Here is a 21,631-nt window from a genome sequence, read left to right as displayed (position 1 = left end):
AGATGGGTCTAAAACCCATATTTCATCAGTTTTCCCTACTAGATACATTGTTTTAATGTGATTGATTTAACGTTGTATTTAATATTTTTGCTTGTACCACAGAGAAGATGATGGTGACAAGAAGGATTGTGAGGGTGGAAATGATGTCAGATTCATTCCTCGACTTCAATAATGCTGCTGTGGCTCAAGACATTTTGAACCAAGTAAGTTGGCGACTCTAAAATGTTGCTGATAATAACGCAAACTGGATTAATTAATGTTGCTTTGCATTGCTATAAATGAAGAAGAGAGAAGGCAATTATTATGGAATCATTTCTAATTTGAATGAAGGTGTGGTTTGTCATCATGACTTCTGACCTCCACAGATCCAAACCAAGAATCAGCAGGTCAAGCTTAAGTGGAGAGTCCAGCCAGACGGGAACATTTTCCGTATCAAAGAGAAGAAGAAAATCATTGAGGGCTGTTGATCATGGCATAAAGGGCATCTACCACTGTATGAAATTATCTGCACTGCCAAACAGGATATTTACTCCTGAACATCTGTGTGCATTTTAGCTGTACTCATAAAAATAATCCAGCTTAAATGGACAGCACAGTCAGTAAAATCATCAGACATAAAACTAGAATTCATAGTCTGTTAGAACTAAAATAAAAAGCCTCAAATATTTTAGAAGACACCACACATGGTTTGTGCTTTAGGGAAGTGGTTTCTGACACATTTGGCAAAATATTTATCAAGTCAGTTACTTCTGCAGTTTTTACAAGCTACAGTACGTATGCAAGTTGTATTTATCTGATATTGTACGCTAAGAAATTGCTATCTTTCTGATTAGGTTACTTTTATTTCTTCTTTTTCAGGTTGTCTTTAACATGTTTTGTTCTGTCAGTGTGCTGTGTTTTTAGCATTGATAAAACCAAGCTTGTGTTTTCTAAAAGAATAACTCTGCTGACACATCACAGTCTGCTCAGAGGTGTTGCAGAATATTACCACATGTGTGATTTAGATAAGTTTGTATGAGCTGCAGAATTCAAGTCTGAAAAAAATCAATGAAAGAAAAATACATTTTATATATATTTAAAAACTTGGGCTATAGAGTTACAAAGAAGTGAGTCTATCGCCCCTCTGCAGCCTGCTGCTTATCTCTGCTCGAGGCTAAAGGTTCAAAGCTACAATTGCAGCTACACTGTACTGTACATCATTGTAAGTTTATTCAATGAAACATAAGCTCTCTGCTGCCTTCAAAATGTGGCATAGCTGCACTCTGGTTGATTAATTAGCTCAAAGTCATCTTATGAATTGTGAAAGTATAAGTGACAAATTAATTGAATTTGAAATAACAAGTTTAGTAAAACCAAAAAATGGCATTGAATGAACCAGTCACATAGATAGTAGGTAGAGATTTGCCTTTGTTTTACATTTTCTAAGAGTTTCTTCTGTATTTAATGTTTGTTAGTCAAAGCCTAAGCTGTTGAACCTTTATTTTTTACGAGCTTGTACAAGGACAATCTGTGAGTCTGCTCCTCATTACAGTGAAATTTTATGTTATATTACAAAAAGAAACAACCATAACTAATAGCAAGTTTACTGTCCAATAAAAAGAAACACACTTGGCTCTTGTTTCTTTAAGAATGTCTTTATGTTTCCCCTTAATATTGCGTTAAAAAGGCTCACAAAAGCAATATAATGAGACAAGCTGATCTGATCTGGAGTGACAAAAAAAGAAGGCAGCAACCAGTGGAGAATAAAAGTAATCCGTGTCACTGTATCACACTTAACATCTATTCCACATCTGTCCTGCAGCGCTGCTTGTGACTGAATAATTGCACATGTTCATAAATATAAGTTGCATTGTTGTAGTGTTTGTTTTTTTACACAGTGGTAGGAATAAAAAAAAATAAAAAATGGACTTATGGCAGTGAAATAACTGGACTTACTACAGTTGTAGACTTACTGAGAGTGAACTTCCTACTGATCTTACTTTGAATATGTCTGAAAAAACACGGTGAGTAAGTTGGCACTAAATGTAATACCTGTCAAACAGGGATTAAATAAATTGAGTCAGGTAACTGCACTGCATATATAAACAGCCTGGCACTCTCAGCACAGCATTACAATCATGTATGTAAAAAGCAGATTTATACATATTGAGTAAACACTGAGAAGTCACAGCCCTCCAAGATTTTAAAATACCCGGTGTCACTGTTACAGTAATGTTGCATTCAGATGGTAGAAAATGAAATCCTCTCTAAAGGCCTGCATGTTTTCCCTCCAAGCTAGTGCTCCCATGATCAAGACACTTGCAACTGCATTTTCTAAACAAATCCAACAACAGTGGCACAAAGAGTGGCTTCCTTAATAGTGTGAAAACATACTGCACTTGAAGTTGTATTAAATTATTCCCTGCAGTAAGGTGATGTTAGGATTTTCTATCCTAACGTTGACTGGTGCAATACATATAGAATGTTTTCTAATAATCAAATTCAAACAATAGTTCAAACTCTGACAACAATGGCTTTCTCATTAATTGTTTTAGATTATATTTTTTGAAATGATTTGACTGTTTAAATTAAACCAATAGCTTCAACCACATCTTACTCCTTCCACACACCCATCACACGGCTAATATAAACACACAAATGTAAAAAAAATCACCTCTGCTATCAGTTTTCCCCTGGAGCTCATTATGAATGCCATCTGCTTGGCATGAGGAACAAAAGCCTGCCTTCCCTTCACTTTATAATGAAACGTATATGTTGGCACACCTTCCCTTCAGCATCCTTTTCCTCTGACCGAATATTTACTGGTCTTTCTTGACTTCAGGTCGACTCTCTTCGGTTTTGCTGGGCTCTTTTTGGTTGGGGCCCAGCAGCTGTATAAGATCATGCAGGGCTTTTCTGATCTGATGACCAAACTTATGGGCATCCTAGAAAGGAGACACAAAACAGAGGATGTGGAGACGCACACATCTGGAAGAAAATCTGCTTTTTACAAAACTCAGCAAAGATAATATTCAAATACCCTTATTCCCTCAGGGTATCAACTATGGTATTGTTGTTATGGTTGATTCGTTTTAAAACTGTATTGGTATCAGCATCAGCGATCAGTATTGGATTCAAACAAAATCACCTTCAACTCTAGTCTACCTCTGCCAAAAACCACAGGAATAATAATCATCAAACTTTAAAATACATCTTAAAAGGATAGCTCAATTTTAGAACATGATATTTAGAATAGTTGCACAGCTTTACTTTACAACAGGGAAGTGAAACTATTATATCACTCTCTTCAAAGCCACCAGATTGTGTTTGCAGATAGCAGGACTTATTAAAATGTTGTGTCACTGCTATTTTAATATGTTACGACGGGTCTGAACTAACTTGTTAAGACACCGGTAACAAAAAAAGTTCAACAAGCAAACTAAAAGACTGAGACAGCAACTCTTATTTAAATTCAACAAATAGAGGGTTTTTGTCAATGACATTTGGTGGCTTTGAAGAGAGTAATGTAACAACTTTAGTTCCTCATTGGTAAACTAGTGAAAAAAATCTAAATATAACACACACTTAAACGCATATTTATTTTTCGGGTGGCTAAAATATGTTCTGGTGACCCGTTCCCCAGCAGGTTATTGCTTAACATCTGTACTTCCATCTGCTTCACCAAACTGAGGGTCTTTATTTCCTGGGAGTAATACACTGACTATGTTTAAATACCTTGCACAAACCATCCATTCAGTTACAGGAAATGCACACATCTTCTTTTAAACCACAAATTACAAAAATAGTGTAAAACACTCTTTACTTATGCAATGGATTTCTGCTTTAATGAACTCACAGTATCTGGGCACGAGTGTTTGCACGAGATGTGGAAGTTAATCATGTTTTCTCCCAATATGTAGTAGGACACCCCATAACCGTCATCAGCCACCTGAAAAGGACACAGACACACAATATTCATACTCTTGGCTGCTTAATGAATATCAGAAGCACCTGTGTTGTATGTGTTAGAAATATTTAAAACAATATTACACATATATTTTTACAAAGTCTTAAATAATGGGGAAAAAACTCATGGAATGGTCCAAAGTGTGCACAGCTGCTAAATGGGACCCTTGAGATGGAAAGAGAAATTATTGTAAGGTTTGACTGACTGTGGATTGTGTCATTGTGTGTGTTTGTGTGTGTGTGTGTGTGGGTGGGTGGGGGTTATAGGTTTTTAATGTTGTCTGTGCTGCTTTTATTTGTGCTGTTGGTCCTTTGACTACTTTTACTTGAAAGCCCAACCAGCGACGGGAGTTGAAAATTAGCTCAATGCTATACACTCTATATGTAATGCATCAGTTCTATGTGTTCTATGATAATTGTATGGTCCCTGATCAAATAAATGAATGAATAAATAAATAAGAACAGCTGTAATTGTGTGTATGAAATAAAGTTTATAGTTTGGCTACGACTCAAACACTTTTATGATTGTGTTTGAAACATTGGTGGCAATACTGACTGGTCCGAAGCCCCCTCCACAGGAGATGTACTCTGGGTGGTTGACCATGTCAAACAGCTCCACCTGCTGGACTGGAGTCTGGCTTGTTGACAGCCTCCACGGCTCAGACAGCACCTGAAACAGCCACAAGATCAGTTTGCTCCGGTCACCCATCTATTAGAGAGGTAAAAATATGTTGAACTAGACGCTTTGATAAGAATAAAGTAATTAAAACCTCTTTCAAAAAAGGAGACTCCACTCCGAGGTATTTGGACACCACGTAGAGGCAGAAGAGGTGTCTGTCGATGCCACCTCCAGTCATAGCCATGCGGTAAAGTTGCTGGTGCTTTTCTGACGCTGCACGGAACAAACGCCTGCACACATCTGCTGCCTGGTGGAGAATGGCATGACTGTCAAGACTGTTTGGCATAGCATGTGTTAAAAAGAGGCAATGTGTGATGTATTTAAAGAAATCGGCAATCAGACATCATCACTTGTAATCCTGTAGTTGTTTTGTTTTGAGTTATTACTACGATGTACACCATCTAGACTGTCCTCACAAAGAAAATTAAAGAAACTGAAAGACAGTGTCCATATTCTCACCTCTCCACCCTCCAGCGCTCGGACAAAGGCACTGCTTTCATTGGTGCAGGAGCGAACAGTCTCGGTCCTGCCCTCCCTGAACAGACGGGTCATGGAGGCTTCGTATGTCAAACAGAATGTCCTCCGTTCCTGGAGCATAAAAAAATAAATAAAATAACACAAAATAAAAACCTGAAACTAACAGATTATACTGAACACATGCCCAAATGTGATTTATTTGCTTGATTTAAACTGAAGTTAAAGAGCCAACTTGGAGCTTCAGGGTTTCACATCCAAAAAGCTTGAACTGTGCTGAAATTGTAGTTCTGCTTAACCGCTGACTGCCAAAGCTGCATGCAGGTTTAAAAGGCATGTTAACTTTTTAAAAAACTACCATAATTACATCCATTTATCAGAGCCAGAAACTGTAAAAAAGGACAGACTCATCAGACTTGACATTTTTCCACGGTTTTCTACTAAAATTGTAATATTTCATCAAAATCATTTTACCCTACATGTTGCATTTAAAATTTTACCAATAATGAATCACTTGCTCTGATACAATTTGTTAAAAAAAAACAAAACAGCAAAATTGTATAAGGTTAAGAGGTCTAAATGCAGTCATTCATCCGTTCTGCTTCAGTGAGAGCCTTACCCTGTAGTAAGCCAACTGAAGAGCCATCTGAACGAAGGCATCTGGACTGACTCGACACTTCTTGACCTTCCCCTTGCCAAAGTCTCGGAAGGAGAAGACATGGAAGTCCACGTCATCAGCGAGGGCCTGGGCCACTGCCAGGGACTGAGAGATCTGCTCCTCACACTGACACAGACACATCCAAGCAGCCAACATCAACAGGACTGAGATACCTCTAAGCACAGCACAGTGGTTTTTTTTTAAGAAATAAGCCACACTTGCATACCTGTGTCAGATAATGAGTCACCTTTTAGCACTTTTACACGTTGCATAAATACGACTGGCAAACTCCTACGTTTGTCGCTTTGCAAAATAATCATGTGAACTATTCTAGGTTTGACGACGACTAAAATACCGTTCAAAGAGAAGGACAACGCTTGTAAATCTTTCTTGCTGCTATGTTTGTGATGACAGTGATGTTTGAATTAATGACGAACCTCTGGAAGGATTTCCCAGTTCAGCTTCTGTGGCCGTGGCAGCGATGAATCCACGTCTCCTTTGCAGTGACCCTCTGCGTTGTAACCGAGCTGGAAGCTGTCGGTGGCCAGCGCGTACTGGAAACACACGACAGTTAAAAGTGATCTCAGAATCAAATGACTATACTGTACACAACCTGCATTTCCTTCATATCCTTACCTCCCATAAGTGTGCCATCACTGGTGCATCAGCCCATGAGTGCTCTGCATTTATACCACTCTTTCCATTCTTGTAGTAAACAACTGAAAAGGATTTGTCGAACCACCTGCCCGACAATGACAGGACAATATAGTGAAAGTTCTGACAAGTCAACAGCATAGCAAGAATAACTAACTGCATGTTCACAAGACTGGCTTACTGTAAAACTACCTGTCATAACATTTCCCATGCAACAAGGACTTGGCATAGCGATCTAAACTAGATGCCGGGTCCTCTCCCATCATGCCCTGCTCGTCATCATCCAGGGTCACAAAAAAGGCGGCTCTTTCAATGCAGTCCAGAGATCGTTTATTGATCCCACTGCTGAAATACTCGGCCCTGGCTTTAGCCCATGGTATTCTGGAAAACATTTAAGCAAAAAATGGCATTACATTAGTGATACAGTGTTTTGTATGGCCGAAGTGATTTAAACACGAGTGCCTGATCAAACCGACCTGTCTCCAGCAGTTAAGGCTCCGAGTTTGGCCTCTCCTTTGGAGGGAGGCGAAGAGTCATCGAGGATCCTCTGAATTTGGAACTCGATCTCCCTCGGAGACAGAAGTCTGCCGGCCTGGTACACCTTGAGACGAAAGTAGCGACCTCTGTGGTACACCGCTATGTAGTCACTGTCCTGCCAGTGTTGCACAGTGTCTTCAAGCATGAAATGAAGGGAGAAATTTGGAAAGGGAAAAGTATAAATATTTTATAAATTGTCAAAGAAATGATTTGGTGTGCAACTTAGAGAAGAAAACGAAAGGGAATCTGAGAATGCAGACGAGAGCGAGGTGCTATTAAAGCCCATGTCAAAGTAACACAAATACATAAGAGATGCTGGATGTTTATACGTCTTACTGGCACAGGGTTTTCCTCACATTTCTGTATTAATTTTTAGCCTGGGATTCATTTAAAAAAATAAACTGCATCAGCATCATACACCTGTGTTGATAAAATTATGTAACAAATACAGAGCTAAACACTGGCACGCTTAAAACACTCTTAAAATAAATCCAAGTAACTTGTAACATTTTGTGAACAGAAATCTGTCGGTGTGAAAACAGGAAAAAAAGTTCCCTTTGGTAAAAAGGTAAACAAACAATTTCTACCACAAAGTAAGAATCCTGAGATATTTCACAAAATCCGGCACATCCCTTTGAACAACTCAGGTCTGGTTGCCAGAATAAAAGTAGGTGTCATGTGGAGTTAGATGGCAGTGAGGTCACCTTTGGCTTCTGAATTTGTTCTATAAATCAACTCAGAAACACTACAAAGCTGAACAATCATGGCCACATCTATATGCAAATGCTTAACACAGTTGATTATACTAAATTTGAATGAACCGTACAGAGAAAATTCTTCAACACACCTCTATAGAATAGTTTTGTGTTGAACAAGCCTAAGCACACCTGTGACAGTGACGTGTGATTCAACAAATGCAGAAACGGAGACACATTGTAGGACATTTGAGGAATGATCAGTGCTGCAATCTATCTAAAAAATAACTATCAAGATATTAGCTCATTAATAACATAGGTAAGGAAGAGATGCCGTGTTTGCGACATTGATTTTCTTTCTTTCTTACACACAATAAAGACATTAAGCACATTTCTTAATACTACAATTGGCCAGCACTGTAAGAATATAAATACTACCTGTTAGTGTTCCAGGGATTCGACAAGTGTCAAACATCCGCTCAAACTGATAGGAACAGCAAGGAACTGCAGACCTCAACAACCACTGAGTGGGAAAAAGAAGGATGGGCCGGAGGAAAAGTGAACCCAGGAAAGTACAGGAAAGCAAGAGAGGAAATAGAAAAAAAAATGAAGTGTCGGGATGAAACACAAAAGAGACAAAGGTGGAGAAGAAGGAAAGGTGAGGAAACAAAATATGTGGGCAGAAGAAAATAGATGTTAGTTAAACGAGGACCCTTTCCAGAAACCCAGACAGACCTGAGACGAGACCAGCAGGCAAGAGGAGACAGATGAGAGATGGCAGGATGAGCTGTACAGCAGACACACTGTGACTCAGTGAATCACAGACGCCTCGCTTGAACTGCACACACACACACACAAACACACACACACAGCGCTCACTTTCACACAATTCCGTATTCGACACTTAAACTCTGGAGGGTTCAGACACCTTCAGTATGCCTCATCATCACTGACTGAGTGGTGTGGTAGCAACGCTCACTACGAAGGCAGAAAGTGGGGCGTTTAACTGCTCATGCTCAGACACTACCATCCACCATACGCCCGCACTGTGTGTGTCTATGTGTGTGTCCAAGTCAGTCTCTTTACCGGTCTCCTCTCCAGGAATGCGTGTGGTGTTGAATATCCTCTCACACTGAGCTGCACACAGAGGTATGGCAGTGCCGGGTATACGACTCTGGGAAACGGAGAGGAGAAGGCGAAGGCGAGGGAATGGGGAGGACAAAATGCAGAGTCAAGCAAAAAAAAAAGGGGGGGGAGGGAGAGGGGACGTTTGAAAGAGAGTGAGAGGAAAAGAGGAAGGCAAACGAAAAGAAATCAAGGAAGCAGAAGAGAAATTGAAGGGGGTGCGAAAGGAAGGGGTGAGAGATGAGCGTGGTATGAGAACACAAGGGAAATGTCTTCACAAAAACAAGATCATGAATGGAGATAAACATGCTGTCTGCTAGAAACAATCAGGACACCCAAACAGTGATGGATGGATGGATGGATGGATGGATGGATGGATGGATGGATGGCACACAGTCAAATCACAATCACAACACGTACTGATGGCCTCATACATCCACCATAACATAGACATTATTTAGCAGTAACATAATACATTGAGGTCCCACATGGAAATATCCCAATATCTCAAAATGGGAGACGGGTCATCTGTTGCCAGTAACGAAGCACAGGTGGGCCGGTGGCTGAACTCACAGGCTTAATCTCTTCTCTGTTGAGTTTGCGGCGGTACAGGAACAATGCGTGGATGCTGTTGCCTGCTCTGGCTGCCTGGATGGGTGTTGGAGTCACATATAAGAAGTCCTGGGGAGAGAACAACAGATATAAGATCTCAGAGAGAGTAAAACGCAGAAGTGATTTTTCTCCAAACAACAGGATCATGGAGTACGTCTGGGATTAAAAGGTCACGGCTTCCTTGAAGAGGTTTACATTAGAAACACTGATCTGTTGCTGCTATGCTCTCATCAAAACACAGAGAAATGCTCATGATCATGCCTGAGGGCAAAGTTAAAGTTATGCTTTGGAAGCCCCATATGACAAACTGAGTTTGGTGATTGGAATTTGTAACGTGGGAGGCTCTGTGGTTTCAGGGTGGTAATGGGTGTGCACGAAGCAGCGATGATAGGCAAAATAACTCTACATACAAAGGCCATGCATCATTTGAATCAAATGCAATTCATAAACGGTATGAATAATATTAGGGGTCGACCAATGTGTTGCTTTAGGGCCAATATTGACCTCAGACAGCAGATTAGCAGCCAAGGAGACCACATTTGCAGTAAAAAAAAGTGAAAATCATGGTCTTAAAATTTACAATAAACTCCAACATAACATATTTTGGTTTTACATCTCTCTAATTAGAAGACAACTTTTCAACCTCTCTCCTTCAGTGCTGATTGGCTACTACTTGTGTTATATAACCAACTGGATAGTACTGTGAAAGAGACATTGCTTGAGGCCACAGAGCACTGACTACAGATGCTGCTGCATCAGAGCCAAGGCACTGCATTTAAATATGAATACTAATATAAAAAAACATGTTTTCTAAATAGTTAAACTTGTTTTATTACAAACTAGTCAAACAAAGGATACTGATAACCACAAACGCGCTGATTATCAGATCAGAGAATCGACCAAACCCCTAATTTACATAATTTGACAGATTGTAATGAACACAACAACATTTCTCTGCTCTATGTGCAAAACAACCAACTGATGACAACAAAATCTTTCTGGTTGTGCATTCTCCAGTGACGCACACATGGGAGTGGTGGTGACAAGCTATTACTAAAAGAGGAGAGAATATTATTATGAACAAATCAATCAGAATGCACCAGTCTTTTCAAGAATGACATGAAAAGGGCATTTATTTGCATTCTACAACACAGTGGTGTCCCGTCTATCGCGGGGGTTGCGTTCCACACCCCCCGCGATAGACGAAAAGTAGTGACCATATTTATATTATTATTTACATATATCTTAAGGCTTTATAAACCCTGCGGAGCAAGACTATGCAGCGATCACACGTCTATGTGAAATGGACAAGGCCAGATGCTGAATGCTGCTTCACATGAAAGACAGAGGAGATTGATGCTACAGTCGCTGAGCCAAACTGTTCGGGGTGTTGGGGGTTTAAATGTCATTATTGTGGTTTATATTTATTTTACACTGTCATTAGTGTTTGTGTTTTATTGTGTTTTTGTGCTTTTGTCAGCCTAGTTAGTTTGGTTAAGTGTTGTCAGGACTGTGAGTGTGAAGTGTGTTTGATGACTTCCTGCCTCATTTTCCAATGTGCTACTTTTAGTGTGTGTGTCAAAGTAAAAGCACCAGTTGATAGCAGAGTGCATAAAAAGTAGATATCCTTTCACCAGCGTCAATCTTCAACGGCGCTTGCCGCAATAAACTATATAAAAATACCTATATACTGGAAAATCACGCAATATGGTAAAAAATCTGCGATACCAAATGCAATTTCAAAATCCGCAAAACCGTGAAACCGAGAAAAGTGAACCGTGATATGGTGAAGGACCACTGTATTTAAATCTACACAGACTTTAATGATATTATAGCTAAGTAATGATTAACTAACTTGCATTTCTTAGCCATGGTGTCATCTGAGTTGCTCGCTATAATAGCTAACCAGGCAGTTTAACGTCAACCACGGCTTTCCAGCTAGCTTAATGTAACCGCTAGCTCATCTTAAGCTGGCCTTGTTTAAATGGAACATCAGATCAATTTACTTCTGGTTATGAAACAAAACGAGGCCCTGCTGTCAGTTTTTGAACTTTCTGTCTCCCTGCCCTTCAGTTATCAGTGACATCTGTATCTTCAATGTGAAAGCTGGCTTTTAGAGAAGCACAGTGACATAGCCCCATGAAGCATTTGAGATTCAGTCATGATATTTTATGACTACAGCTGCAATTAGTTTAGATTTATTAAATAATGATAAAAGACAAAATATATGTTTGTCATTGTTTGATGTACTTAGAGAGAGAGTGTTTTAACAATATATACTTTATCGTGTTGAAGATGGATGTATTGAGGTTGAAAGGTACCCAGTGGCACTGAAGAGTAAATGTACCAACGCTGTCAAGGCTGAGTTCAACTGAACCTCTGCCAATACGTCCTAGAAAATGTAACTTTGCTAATTTGTCACAACAAAGCTGCAAGGACAAATACTTGACAATGTGCCCCTTTATTTCCTAGTATTTCCCTTTATTTCCTGTGAGGGGAACTTTTGTACAATGAAACTTAGGAATATTTACCAAATAGTGTAAAAATTAACAAAATCCTTCGTGAATCCATAACCTGCCCGCCCCTAGGGTTTGAGGTTTTTAGTCTAGTTCGCCCGGAAAGGGCTTCTACACTCACTATTCTGACACTTTTTTGAAAGAATGTGTGAGACAGACAGTTATCAGCTCGCTGCCCGTCGTCACTGAGAGTCAGACTCAGGCAGCAGTTAGCCAAGGCCACCACCACCACCACGACCACGACCACAACCACCTCCTCTTTATTAACGGAATTAATAAAGAATAAACTGAGTAGCTCCTAAATGTATGTGAGCAACTGCATGAATAGTGCTGTTGACATAAACTGACAGAAACAAAGAGTACCCGTCTAAGACGAACAAACAGAAACACATAATTACATCCACTACTGTCCCCTCCCATGACAAACAAACCATACAAATTCTTAAATACCTTAGAAACCATGTAATTAAAACCAATGCAGTTGTCTATCCACCATAATAATGTTAGCTAATCCAAAGAGACAGCTACATCCTGGTAGGTTAGAAATCTTTTAGAGATAAAATAAACACAGACTTTCCTACCATGCCATAGTAGTTACTGTTAACCATAATAGGGCTCCGTCCTCGCAGATACACATATTCCTCCCACCAGTCGCTGACCTGAAACACAAAACAAAAAACAGCTTGGTGAGAAAGCGGCAGTGACATCAATCACATATTCACACAGGATAAATAATTCAAAGCACAGAAACTCGCAAAGATATACATTGTTAATGGAATTTTAGATTTTCTTTCAATCGCCGTGCTTTGGACATTTAAGTAGCTGCACTTAACTGGAGCATTGTGGATAACCACTCACATAGTTTGCGGCCCAGAGAGCTTTGAGTTTGAGGTACCACTGCAGGCGGTTACCAAGGCTGCTCTCAAACTCCGCAGCCAGCTTGGTCATTCGTTCATACTCTGTGTCATCCATCAGTGGGCGTACTGACTCCAAATACTAAAAAATAAAAATATAGAAATATTAAAGGTTTGTAAATCAATTAACAAAAAAAAAACAAAGTTGGTAATGCAAATACTACAACCAAATCTCTACCCCACTCCTCTGTTGAATAATTCCTATTTGAGAACTATAGATGGCTAATATTTTTTACTAATTATCAAGCAGATAAACAACTCAGACAATAAGTGATGAGTGTGAGAAAACATCCATCTGTTTTACAGTCAGTAATCTGCATGTTGTCATTTCCTCTGCTTCACGTGACATCTCACCCTCTTGACTGTGTCCTTGACGGTGGGAACAGGGAGGTTTGGCAGTGAACCCTGGTAGCTGTAGAGCAGAGGCTTCCTGCCAGAAAAGATCCGCACCAGAGCCTGGCATAGACACACAAACATATGCACACTCAAAATGTAAAACGGGAAACGTCTACGAGACATGTAATTTTTGGTTGTAATTTTTCACCAACTAATTTATGAAAAGATCATACATGTTGAAAAATGTACTTGTGTTTAGATAAGATAAGATTTGATAAGATGGATAGATATTGCATCTCACAAAACACTACTTTAAAAAAATACATACCAGAATAAAAAAATTATCTAAATAAAATACAATAATAAACAAAGATTACACTTAAACTTCAGCAGCATTTCAGACTGTCCAAGATGACAGAACTGGTTGACAGTGAAAGGTATGGTTGCTTGTAAGGGCTGTGTTGTCTGGTTTTGTGAATATTGCCTCACCTCTCCAAATTCTTAATGGTTGTACAAACACTGATCTTACTTTGTAAGGAGAGAAGCAAATACATCGGCGGAATCGACTACCTAACAAAACCTCTGCATTTCCACATCTTTGAACTTGCTCAAGCTAATGGAAGCTGCTAGGTTGAACTTATTTAGCATCAGCTCAGAGTGAGCCTGAACAAAACTGGCATTGTGTCAAAGAGTTTGTCAGCGTGGCTTTTATTTTGCTTAAACAGATGGCCAAAAAGTCAAGTGTAAACTTTGCAAACAGAAGTTTGTATATCACAGTTTAACAACCAAGATGGCTTATCATCTAAGAACAGTAGACTAATTCATTTGTGTCATATTCCTGAGCTGGGATCCTCGCTTGATAGAGTTCTATTTTCAGAAATCAAACAAATATGGGCAAGTGCTCTGATTCTATTATTAGCATTTGAGAATAAAATAACACTCAGTGCACTATGACCACTTTACCCCTGCAACCTGTGAATTGGTTCAAGACTCGGTAGTATTTCAGTCGATCATTTTCTTCAGTTGATTACAACCCTTGTTGTTAGTTAACAATTGCAGAAGGGAAAAAGTTGGAAAAAGTACTGACCACCCAGACTTTGGTGGTGGTGGACATCTTGCCGTGCTGCTCAAACATCCAGCGGTGGTAAGAGAGGAGCTGCTTGAGGCACAGACGCATGGTGAAGATGAGCAAGAGCCACAGCATGGTGCTGAAGAGCACCGCTGACAACACAGCCTGGCACTGCGTACTCATCGACTGGCTGGAAAATACAGAGGAAAATGGTGAGCAAAATGACAGTAAAAAAGGGCAAATAGAAGACATCAAAAAGATAAGAAGTAACAGTCCAACAGATTGAGATGTTGCTACAAAGAAGGAATGTAGAGACTTGTACCAATAAATTACTAAAGCTGTTTCTACGTACTGGAAGGTAAGTACACAAATTCAAGTCCTGTACTTTAGTACAATTTTGAGGTGCTTGAACTTCCATTTTATGTTACCTTATACTACCACTTCACAACATTTCAAAGCAAAATACTTTATTTTCTACTCCACGATTATCTGACAGTTTTACTTTCTTTCAAGATGAGGATTTTCCACAGTGAATAAAATAATAAGATTTTAAAATACAACACGTTGTTGAGGACTGAACCACTAGTTTCCAGTCATTTTGGCTTCTGAAGTCTCTCAAAAGGCAGTGTTCAGTCAAGGTCACATTTGAGATGTTTATGAGCAGTTTACTACTCCCTCTAAATTTCTCAAATAGTTTTATTTCAATAGACGAACAAATGATCTGATATCTCATCAAAAACCTACCTAGGTATTTTTACATATTTATTTTTGTGGCGAGCTGCGTTGAAGAATCGCGCTGGAGAAATAATATCTGCCTTTAATGCACTCTGTGACTCGCAGATGCTTTTATTTTGACACACACGAAGAGCGCAACTATATAAAATGTGGCAGGAAGTCAAACACTCTACACTTCATACTCACGGTGCTGACAACATAACATTTAACCAAACTACCAAGGCTGGCGAAACCACATGAACATAATACAACACACACTGTAACACTGATAGAAACCACAATGACACCTTAAACTCCCATGGTGCATTGTACTACAAAAGGTCAGTCATAGCAACCAGCTCTGAGAATGCTACATTATTTTAATTATTTTGCAGTAAAAAAGCATTTTCTAGCCTAAAATAATTTAAGCAATATCAAAAATATATTAAAAAAGTAAAAATTAAAACATATTAGTTGGTACATTTACTTTGAAGTATTCTTACTTTTACTTAAGCAAATTCAAAAGATTAGAAGATGAAAAAGATTCATCTCTACCATTTCTGAGAGTAATGAGAAGTGTTACCTGACTGGCAGGTGCTCCTGTATCTTGGCTATGAGTCCCATGGAGGGGTCAGAGCGAGTGTACATAGTAGCCAGGATGGCTATCACCACAAAGAGCCAGGATGAAGGGCTAGCAGGATATACTCCTGTTATCACACTGTTCTGTTAATGGGACAGAAGAAACATTCACTTAAATGTTATTCTTCCTGTTTCCCAGTCGATATGCTGACATGTACTGTGACAAAACAATAAAAAGGTAATAAATGATATGTAAAAGCTCAATTCTGACTGTCCTATTTGCGTTTAGCTCAGTGCTGGACATCAATCTCATGTAAGTGTAAAATGTTTTCATTTATGGGCAATAAAAAATATTGTTTCCTTGTCGGAAAAAAATCCAAAAATTCAGCAAAAAATTCCCCAAATGTCTGAAAATTTGCAAAACCTTCAGGAAGAAATTCCAATAATTCCTTCAAAGTTTCCCTTAAAAGTTCTATTTTTTTAAAAAAAAATCCCCCAAATTTGGCAAGAAAATTCTTGCAAATATTTTCAGAAAATGAGTAAAAATCTTCCCAAAAAATCCTAAAAATACTTCAAGTGATTACATATATATCAGTAAGACTTCTAATAATTTCTTTAAGAACATTCACAAAAAAATCAACCAAAATCCTGATTTTTTTGTGTGAATGTTCTTGAGAAACATTTTTAACATTTCTTATTTCCATAAAGATTTCCCAAAAATGTTGAAGATGTGGACATCAGAAGTTTGACTGAATTATTTTTTTTCCCCCCACATTTATAAACTTTAAAGTGGGTCAATTTTGACCCGCAGGACAACACGAGGGTTAAAGACTACACTTCAGAGATTACCTTAAAAACCTTTAAAAGACAACTGTTGCATTTAGCTTGCTTCAATGAGTCACTCAACATAATATAATATTCTGCTGAACATCTACATTTTAAGTGCTTACTTTCTACAAAAAGCGTAACGACACAAATATTTGTACTGTGAACAAGCCTGTCTGTTCAGTATGCATGTGTACACAGACCAACTGGAGCCCTACTATCATTAAAGTTGCGGTTTGTACACTTGATAGTTTCTCAAATGCCAGCATTTTCAGCTGCGATAAGGGATACAGCTTTTTCTATGTGACAATGTGAGCACCAACAGTACAAGAAAAAAAAGTGAGCGGTGTGCAAACCCGGCTCTAATTCAGACCGGGTGAAAGCGCTAACAAACGCCATAGGTGTTTTAATAGCAGCAGATATACCACCGCATTCACATGAGTTTTAAATACATGCTGAAAGTAATCGAGCCCCATTACAAAGTTCTCATCTACATTTCAGATTTCCTGTCTGAAATGTAGATGCGAAGCAAACACAAACCACAATCATCCAAAGCATCTGCTGTTAAACAGAAGTATAACACAACACAGTTCATTTTCTAAATGCTGCACCTCATTCATTTGTTTTTTTAAATTTTATTTAAGGAACTATTTCTTTAATTTACTTTTGTAAATTTTACATTTTTAAGGTGCGTTGCAGCCAGTTGTAGCAGTATTAACAGACAATTTTCAGAAAGACACAACCATAGTCTGTTCAGTCATCCAGTGTTCAGTTAAAAAAGGGGAAAAAGAAGAAAAAAAAGCAGCATAACGCTGTGTATTTCTTGTTATCGCTGCACCAACAACATATGACATATGTGTGTCCTGTAACTCCCCTCCTGTCTACCAACGGAAACCTTAAAACTTCAAAACTAAGTAAAATAAGCAGTAATTCAACACCAAAATCGTAATACGGAGAGGCCAATAGAAGAAAGGTCCTCAGCATGTATCTGTGGCACAGCTTCAAGTGTGAAGATACAGAGATGGGGAGAAGCAGTAAAAACAAGAAGGAAGAACAACACAAGCGAGGCTATGGTTTTTACAGATGGTTTTGGTAGACAGGCGAAGCAAAAGCAAACAAAACAGGGTTGAGATACCTTGAGTCTGATGATACGTTTCTTCCAGGAACGCACTCCAGAGAGGTAGATCTCAGTGAGGGCCTGGTGGGACAGCTGCAGATCAATGCCATCTGGGGTGACCGTGAACTGGAAGGCCACCGCCTGGTGGGCTTCTGCCATGTTTACTTCACACGATGAGACGACCTGAAGTGGAGGCATAGCGAAGGAGAGGAAAGTTTTGCTTCAACTGGCAGCTTAAAAGAGTCAGCCAACAACCTAAAGCTCAGGAACCGAATGTGTGGCTTTCAGAAAAGTTGCACCCAATAGATATATGCAGGAACCAGTGAAAATGGAAATTGTGCACAAATATTTAACATTCTGAAGTGACGGTTGCTAACATCTGAATAAAACTCACACAGAGGACAAAGGTTTTAATTTCTTGTGTGGACTTTTGACATTACAAATATGTAGGATTTGCATACAGGCTTCACAAGACTGTGAATGGCTTCTTAAAAGTCGTCCTTAAATTCATGCTCTGTAACAAAAGCAAATGAAATCATCTGCAAGAACATAAAACCTAGCTTAACTGCATATACTTTGATGTCCATTTCCATTGCTCCACTTCCATTTGCGGGAGAAAAAAACCAGCACAAAACACTTGTGACAATACCTTGACTATGACATTTTGCTACCCCCAGGGCAGAATACAATAACGGACGCATGGGCAGCTGTTTTTCTATACCATGAATTGACCCACTTCATGACAGGCTGACGAGAACTGCATGCAAGCAAGCCATCAGCAAGAAAAAAAAAAATGCAAACAATACGAAAAGCTCACAACGACACGCCTTATGCTTTGCGAACTGTGATCACATTTCTCGCAGCAGCTGACGGCAGTCTGAGCCCTGAAGGTGGGAGCAAATGCTGGGAAGGGACATACAGATGATTCATCAAACTGAAGATGAAATGCAAAATGTGCGCTTGTATGCCTGGCCAAATACATCCATCGAATGCATAAGCGCTTTTAAGAGAAGCTCAAAAGGAGCACATTATTTATGATTCCTATTCAAATGCTAAGTCAGCTTGAAATTGATAGAGTTTGATGGGAAAGCGCTGAATGGCTGCTGATGTGATTGGCTCTTTTTTTTTTGTTTAAGGCAATTACCGCTTCTCTTCACAAAGAGAATTGATTTTCCTCCACAAATAGGTTATGGATAATGCCCCCGAGGTTCAGTCACTGTGACACTGGACTGCACCCCTGCGGAGGCTACATCTGCTCTTGTTGTGTATCTAAAAATGGCACGCACACACACACACACACACACACACACACACACACACACACACACACACACACACACACACACACACACACACACACACACACAGACACACAGACACACAGACAGACTTTCCTCATCGTCCCCAGGTCCCATTGGGGTTCTGATCTTCATGTCAGATCAGGCAGATAAAGCTGTGAGTTAAATTCCACCCTCAGTTACTTCAGCCCCTTTCTTTCACTGCCAACACACACAACACACCTGCTCAGCTTAGCTTTGACCACGTACACAATGGAAGAGCCCTCATTGTGACATGCTGGTCCCTCAAGAGGTTACTATCAAGATCGCTTTGATGATGCTTTTTAAGCCCAATCTACACTGATAATCCTTTGCATCTCTGCAACTTTGATTCCCAATTCGCTAAGAGTGCACGTCTCTTTAGCAGGTTTATTTAAAAAAAAGAAAAAAGACTGCCCCAGTGGAATTTTTGCTAAGGCCACAGGTATAATTTATAAGATTGATAGATAAGCAAACAGTGGGCAACAGCTCACACAAATGCTTATTTTGATTTGCTGATATAAGAAGAAAACTTGTGGTCTTTGGAAATGTACCAGACAGCAAACACAGCAGATCAACATTGGACAGTAGCTTCACAGGAGGAACAGAGGAAGGCAGGGCTTGTGCAAACTAGGTAAGAGGTAAACACAAGCGAGGAATATTGACCACTCGAGTGTCAGGAGAATATATCAAGTGTGGATGAGCATAAGAATACCCAGTGCACGGGGCTGCACAGTAGCTCACACACACCACAAATCTCAATCATTCAAGTCTCTCTCCAGTCAGTAAACTCCTAAAAAGTCACTCGCGAATTTAGAATTTTTTCCCCACGTGATTCTAATCATGGTATGCACGTTTAAAGCTTGTATAAAAAGTCCACTGAGCATCTGTTTTGCAGCATTTTCACGTCAAGGAATATAACCAGTTACAACAGAATAACTGAGCTTATAAACAAAAAGTTAAGAGCAACTGGATCATGCAGCATCAGGTGTGTTCTCTGTGTTTCAGGAAGCTCTGCTTCATCGTATCTTATCTGGACAAAGCTTTCCCTGCTTGATTACTTGATAAGGAACAAAGAAAAATGGGAAATAAAGTGATATGAACCACTGATAACAGTAACAGTTAACAGTAATGTTGTCGTTGGCCTGTGTACTGCTGATTTACATTATGAAAACATGTGACAATGCACTCATCTTTTTTTGCTCACACTGTTGCAGCAGTCACAACAAATAAGAAACAAAACGCTGCCATAATTTCAGCTCGGCTAGTACTGCGTTTTATATGCTATTTATTTCATGTTAGAATTCACTAAAAACTCACAGCTTTCCAACACAATCGCTGACAAACAGTACTAACAGTGAAGGCTGGCAGCTGTGGACATTGGTGGACGTTCTCATTTCAAGCTGATAGCATTGTCAAACAAAGCTAATTTGAAGAATGATAAAGCCAATGAAGTAATCTATTTTAATTATCCCTCCTAGCCTATGCTACTTTTAATTAATTCTCATACGATCACTATCACTGGCTCTCTTAAATTAGATTTTACAACACTAAGGGCTTTGTGTACAGTAACGGTAGTCTCTCACAAGCCTGACGTCCACCGTAGTAGAAAATTCATCTCTTTGTCCGACTTTATGGCGCTTTGAGATCAGAGAAGCTTTCATCTGGTTTATGGAAAAACTTTATAACTTCGTCGTGGACAGTTATAGTTATATATAGTCTCCATCACTGGGAGAACACAAAGGTGAACACAGGTATGCCAACACAGTCTAAGCTTGCACAAGTGTCTCGTAAACCAAATAATGTAGCGTGTATTATTATCCTGAGTGACAAATCCCTTCACACACAGACACTTCAAGTAGAGACAAAGTTTGCGTAATACCCTGTAAGCTATTGATTGCCAGGCAGGGCTGTGCATGTTTCTGCATTACACAAGGAGAAAATGTAGGGGTGGAAGTAGCTAATGTGTAAACTCCACTGGCACATTTAACCATGCACTGCACCATTGAATATACAGGGCATATGGCAGGACATAATGTCAACAAACACAGCAAACAACTGTGGAGATGACACTATATTCTATGTCAACCCACAGCACACAGGAATCTACAAAGAGGGTTGTTATAGCTAGCTAGCACATTTTTAAACAAAAAAAATCACGAAGATATGTATTGTTCAGTCATGACACAAGATAAAATTTGATTCAGCAGCAGAACTCAGTAATAATAACCATCTTCAGCTTCATGTTTGGCTCTTTACCTCGACCTACTGCTGATTTTTTTTTTTTTTTTTGCTACAACTGAGAGCTAATGCTAGCTGTCATGCCCCACTGACAGCTGATGAATATTAATTAACGCGAGCTGACGCTTAAACAAACTAGAGTGCTAGCCGCCGCTGCTGCTAGTGCTGCTTAGCCGAGCGCCCAGCCCAGTGTGTAGTTAGCGACACACGAACGGACCGTTGACGCTCCAGCAGAGATGCGACCGTTAGTGTGTTCACTTCAACGCAACACTTCACTGTCGGCAGCCCGTTAACGAACCTGTTGTTGTTTACGACGCCGAAACCTCCAGAATCCAGAAAAGCAGGAGCCGACTGTGAACTTCTGACGTCGCTCAGGCTCCCTTGTCTGCTGCTGTAGCGTCGGTAGATCCTCCTCCTCTTCCTCCTCCCGACTGTACTACTGATGCTCGCATGGATGAGCTGATGCTGCCTTCAGAGACCCTCGGAAATCAAACAACCGTGCGAAGGTAGTGGTGCCTGAGGGCGAAGGTATGATAATGGGCCCAGAAATCGGGTAGACCCGGCGTAAGTTACCCCTTCACCACAACTGCCCCCTCTGACCAATAGATATTTCAATTACAGGTCT

The 21,631-nt window shown here is 39.7% G+C and overlaps 1 protein-coding gene across 2 annotated transcripts; it reads right to left on the bottom strand.

Moving 5' to 3' along the window:
• Window positions 1-1,613: 1,613 nt before the first annotated feature.
• On the bottom strand, window positions 1,614-21,461 carry LOC110969687 (carnitine O-palmitoyltransferase 1, liver isoform-like). 2 transcript variants are annotated; one of them, XM_022219829.2, is made up of 19 exons: window positions 21,305-21,461; window positions 17,468-17,632; window positions 15,512-15,651; window positions 14,233-14,404; window positions 13,164-13,265; window positions 12,754-12,891; window positions 12,477-12,554; window positions 9,341-9,448; window positions 8,729-8,816; window positions 6,887-7,082; window positions 6,603-6,791; window positions 6,393-6,498; window positions 6,194-6,310; window positions 5,718-5,882; window positions 5,084-5,212; window positions 4,716-4,871; window positions 4,502-4,615; window positions 3,836-3,928; window positions 1,614-2,924 (listed from the first exon to the last, which is right to left on the bottom strand). In XM_022219829.2, exons 2-19 carry the CDS (start codon window positions 17,606-17,608, stop codon window positions 2,799-2,801), a joined length of 2,358 nt encoding a protein of 785 aa, XP_022075521.1. In that variant the 5' UTR covers window positions 17,609-17,632; window positions 21,305-21,461; the 3' UTR covers window positions 1,614-2,798. The 2 variants fall into 2 exon arrangements, with proteins under 2 accessions (XP_022075521.1, XP_022075528.1); XM_022219836.2 differs by lacking the exon at window positions 8,729-8,816 and adding an exon at window positions 8,081-8,165 and having other exon boundaries at window positions 21,305-21,460.
• Window positions 21,462-21,631: the final 170 nt, after the last annotated feature.

This window comes from Acanthochromis polyacanthus, chromosome 19 (assembly GCF_021347895.1).
Source record: "Acanthochromis polyacanthus isolate Apoly-LR-REF ecotype Palm Island chromosome 19, KAUST_Apoly_ChrSc, whole genome shotgun sequence".
Lineage (NCBI taxonomy): Eukaryota > Metazoa > Chordata > Actinopteri > Pomacentridae > Acanthochromis > Acanthochromis polyacanthus.
This window is presented reverse-complemented; position numbering and strand designations above follow the sequence as displayed.

Bases quoted from the DNA above. Each gene is read 5' to 3' on its own strand.
- LOC110969687 (XM_022219829.2), bottom strand. From the start codon at position 17,608: ATGGCAGAAGCCCACCAGGCGGTGGCCTTCCAGTTCACGGTCACCCCA. The intron at 12,892-13,163 runs GTGAGATGTCAC...TTTATTTTTTAG, and splicing joins TCAAGGACACAGTCAAGAGG to TATTTGGAGTCAGTACGCCC. The intron at 6,311-6,392 runs GTAAGGATATGA...GTGTGTTTCCAG, and splicing joins TGATGGCACACTTATGGGAG to TACGCGCTGGCCACCGACAG.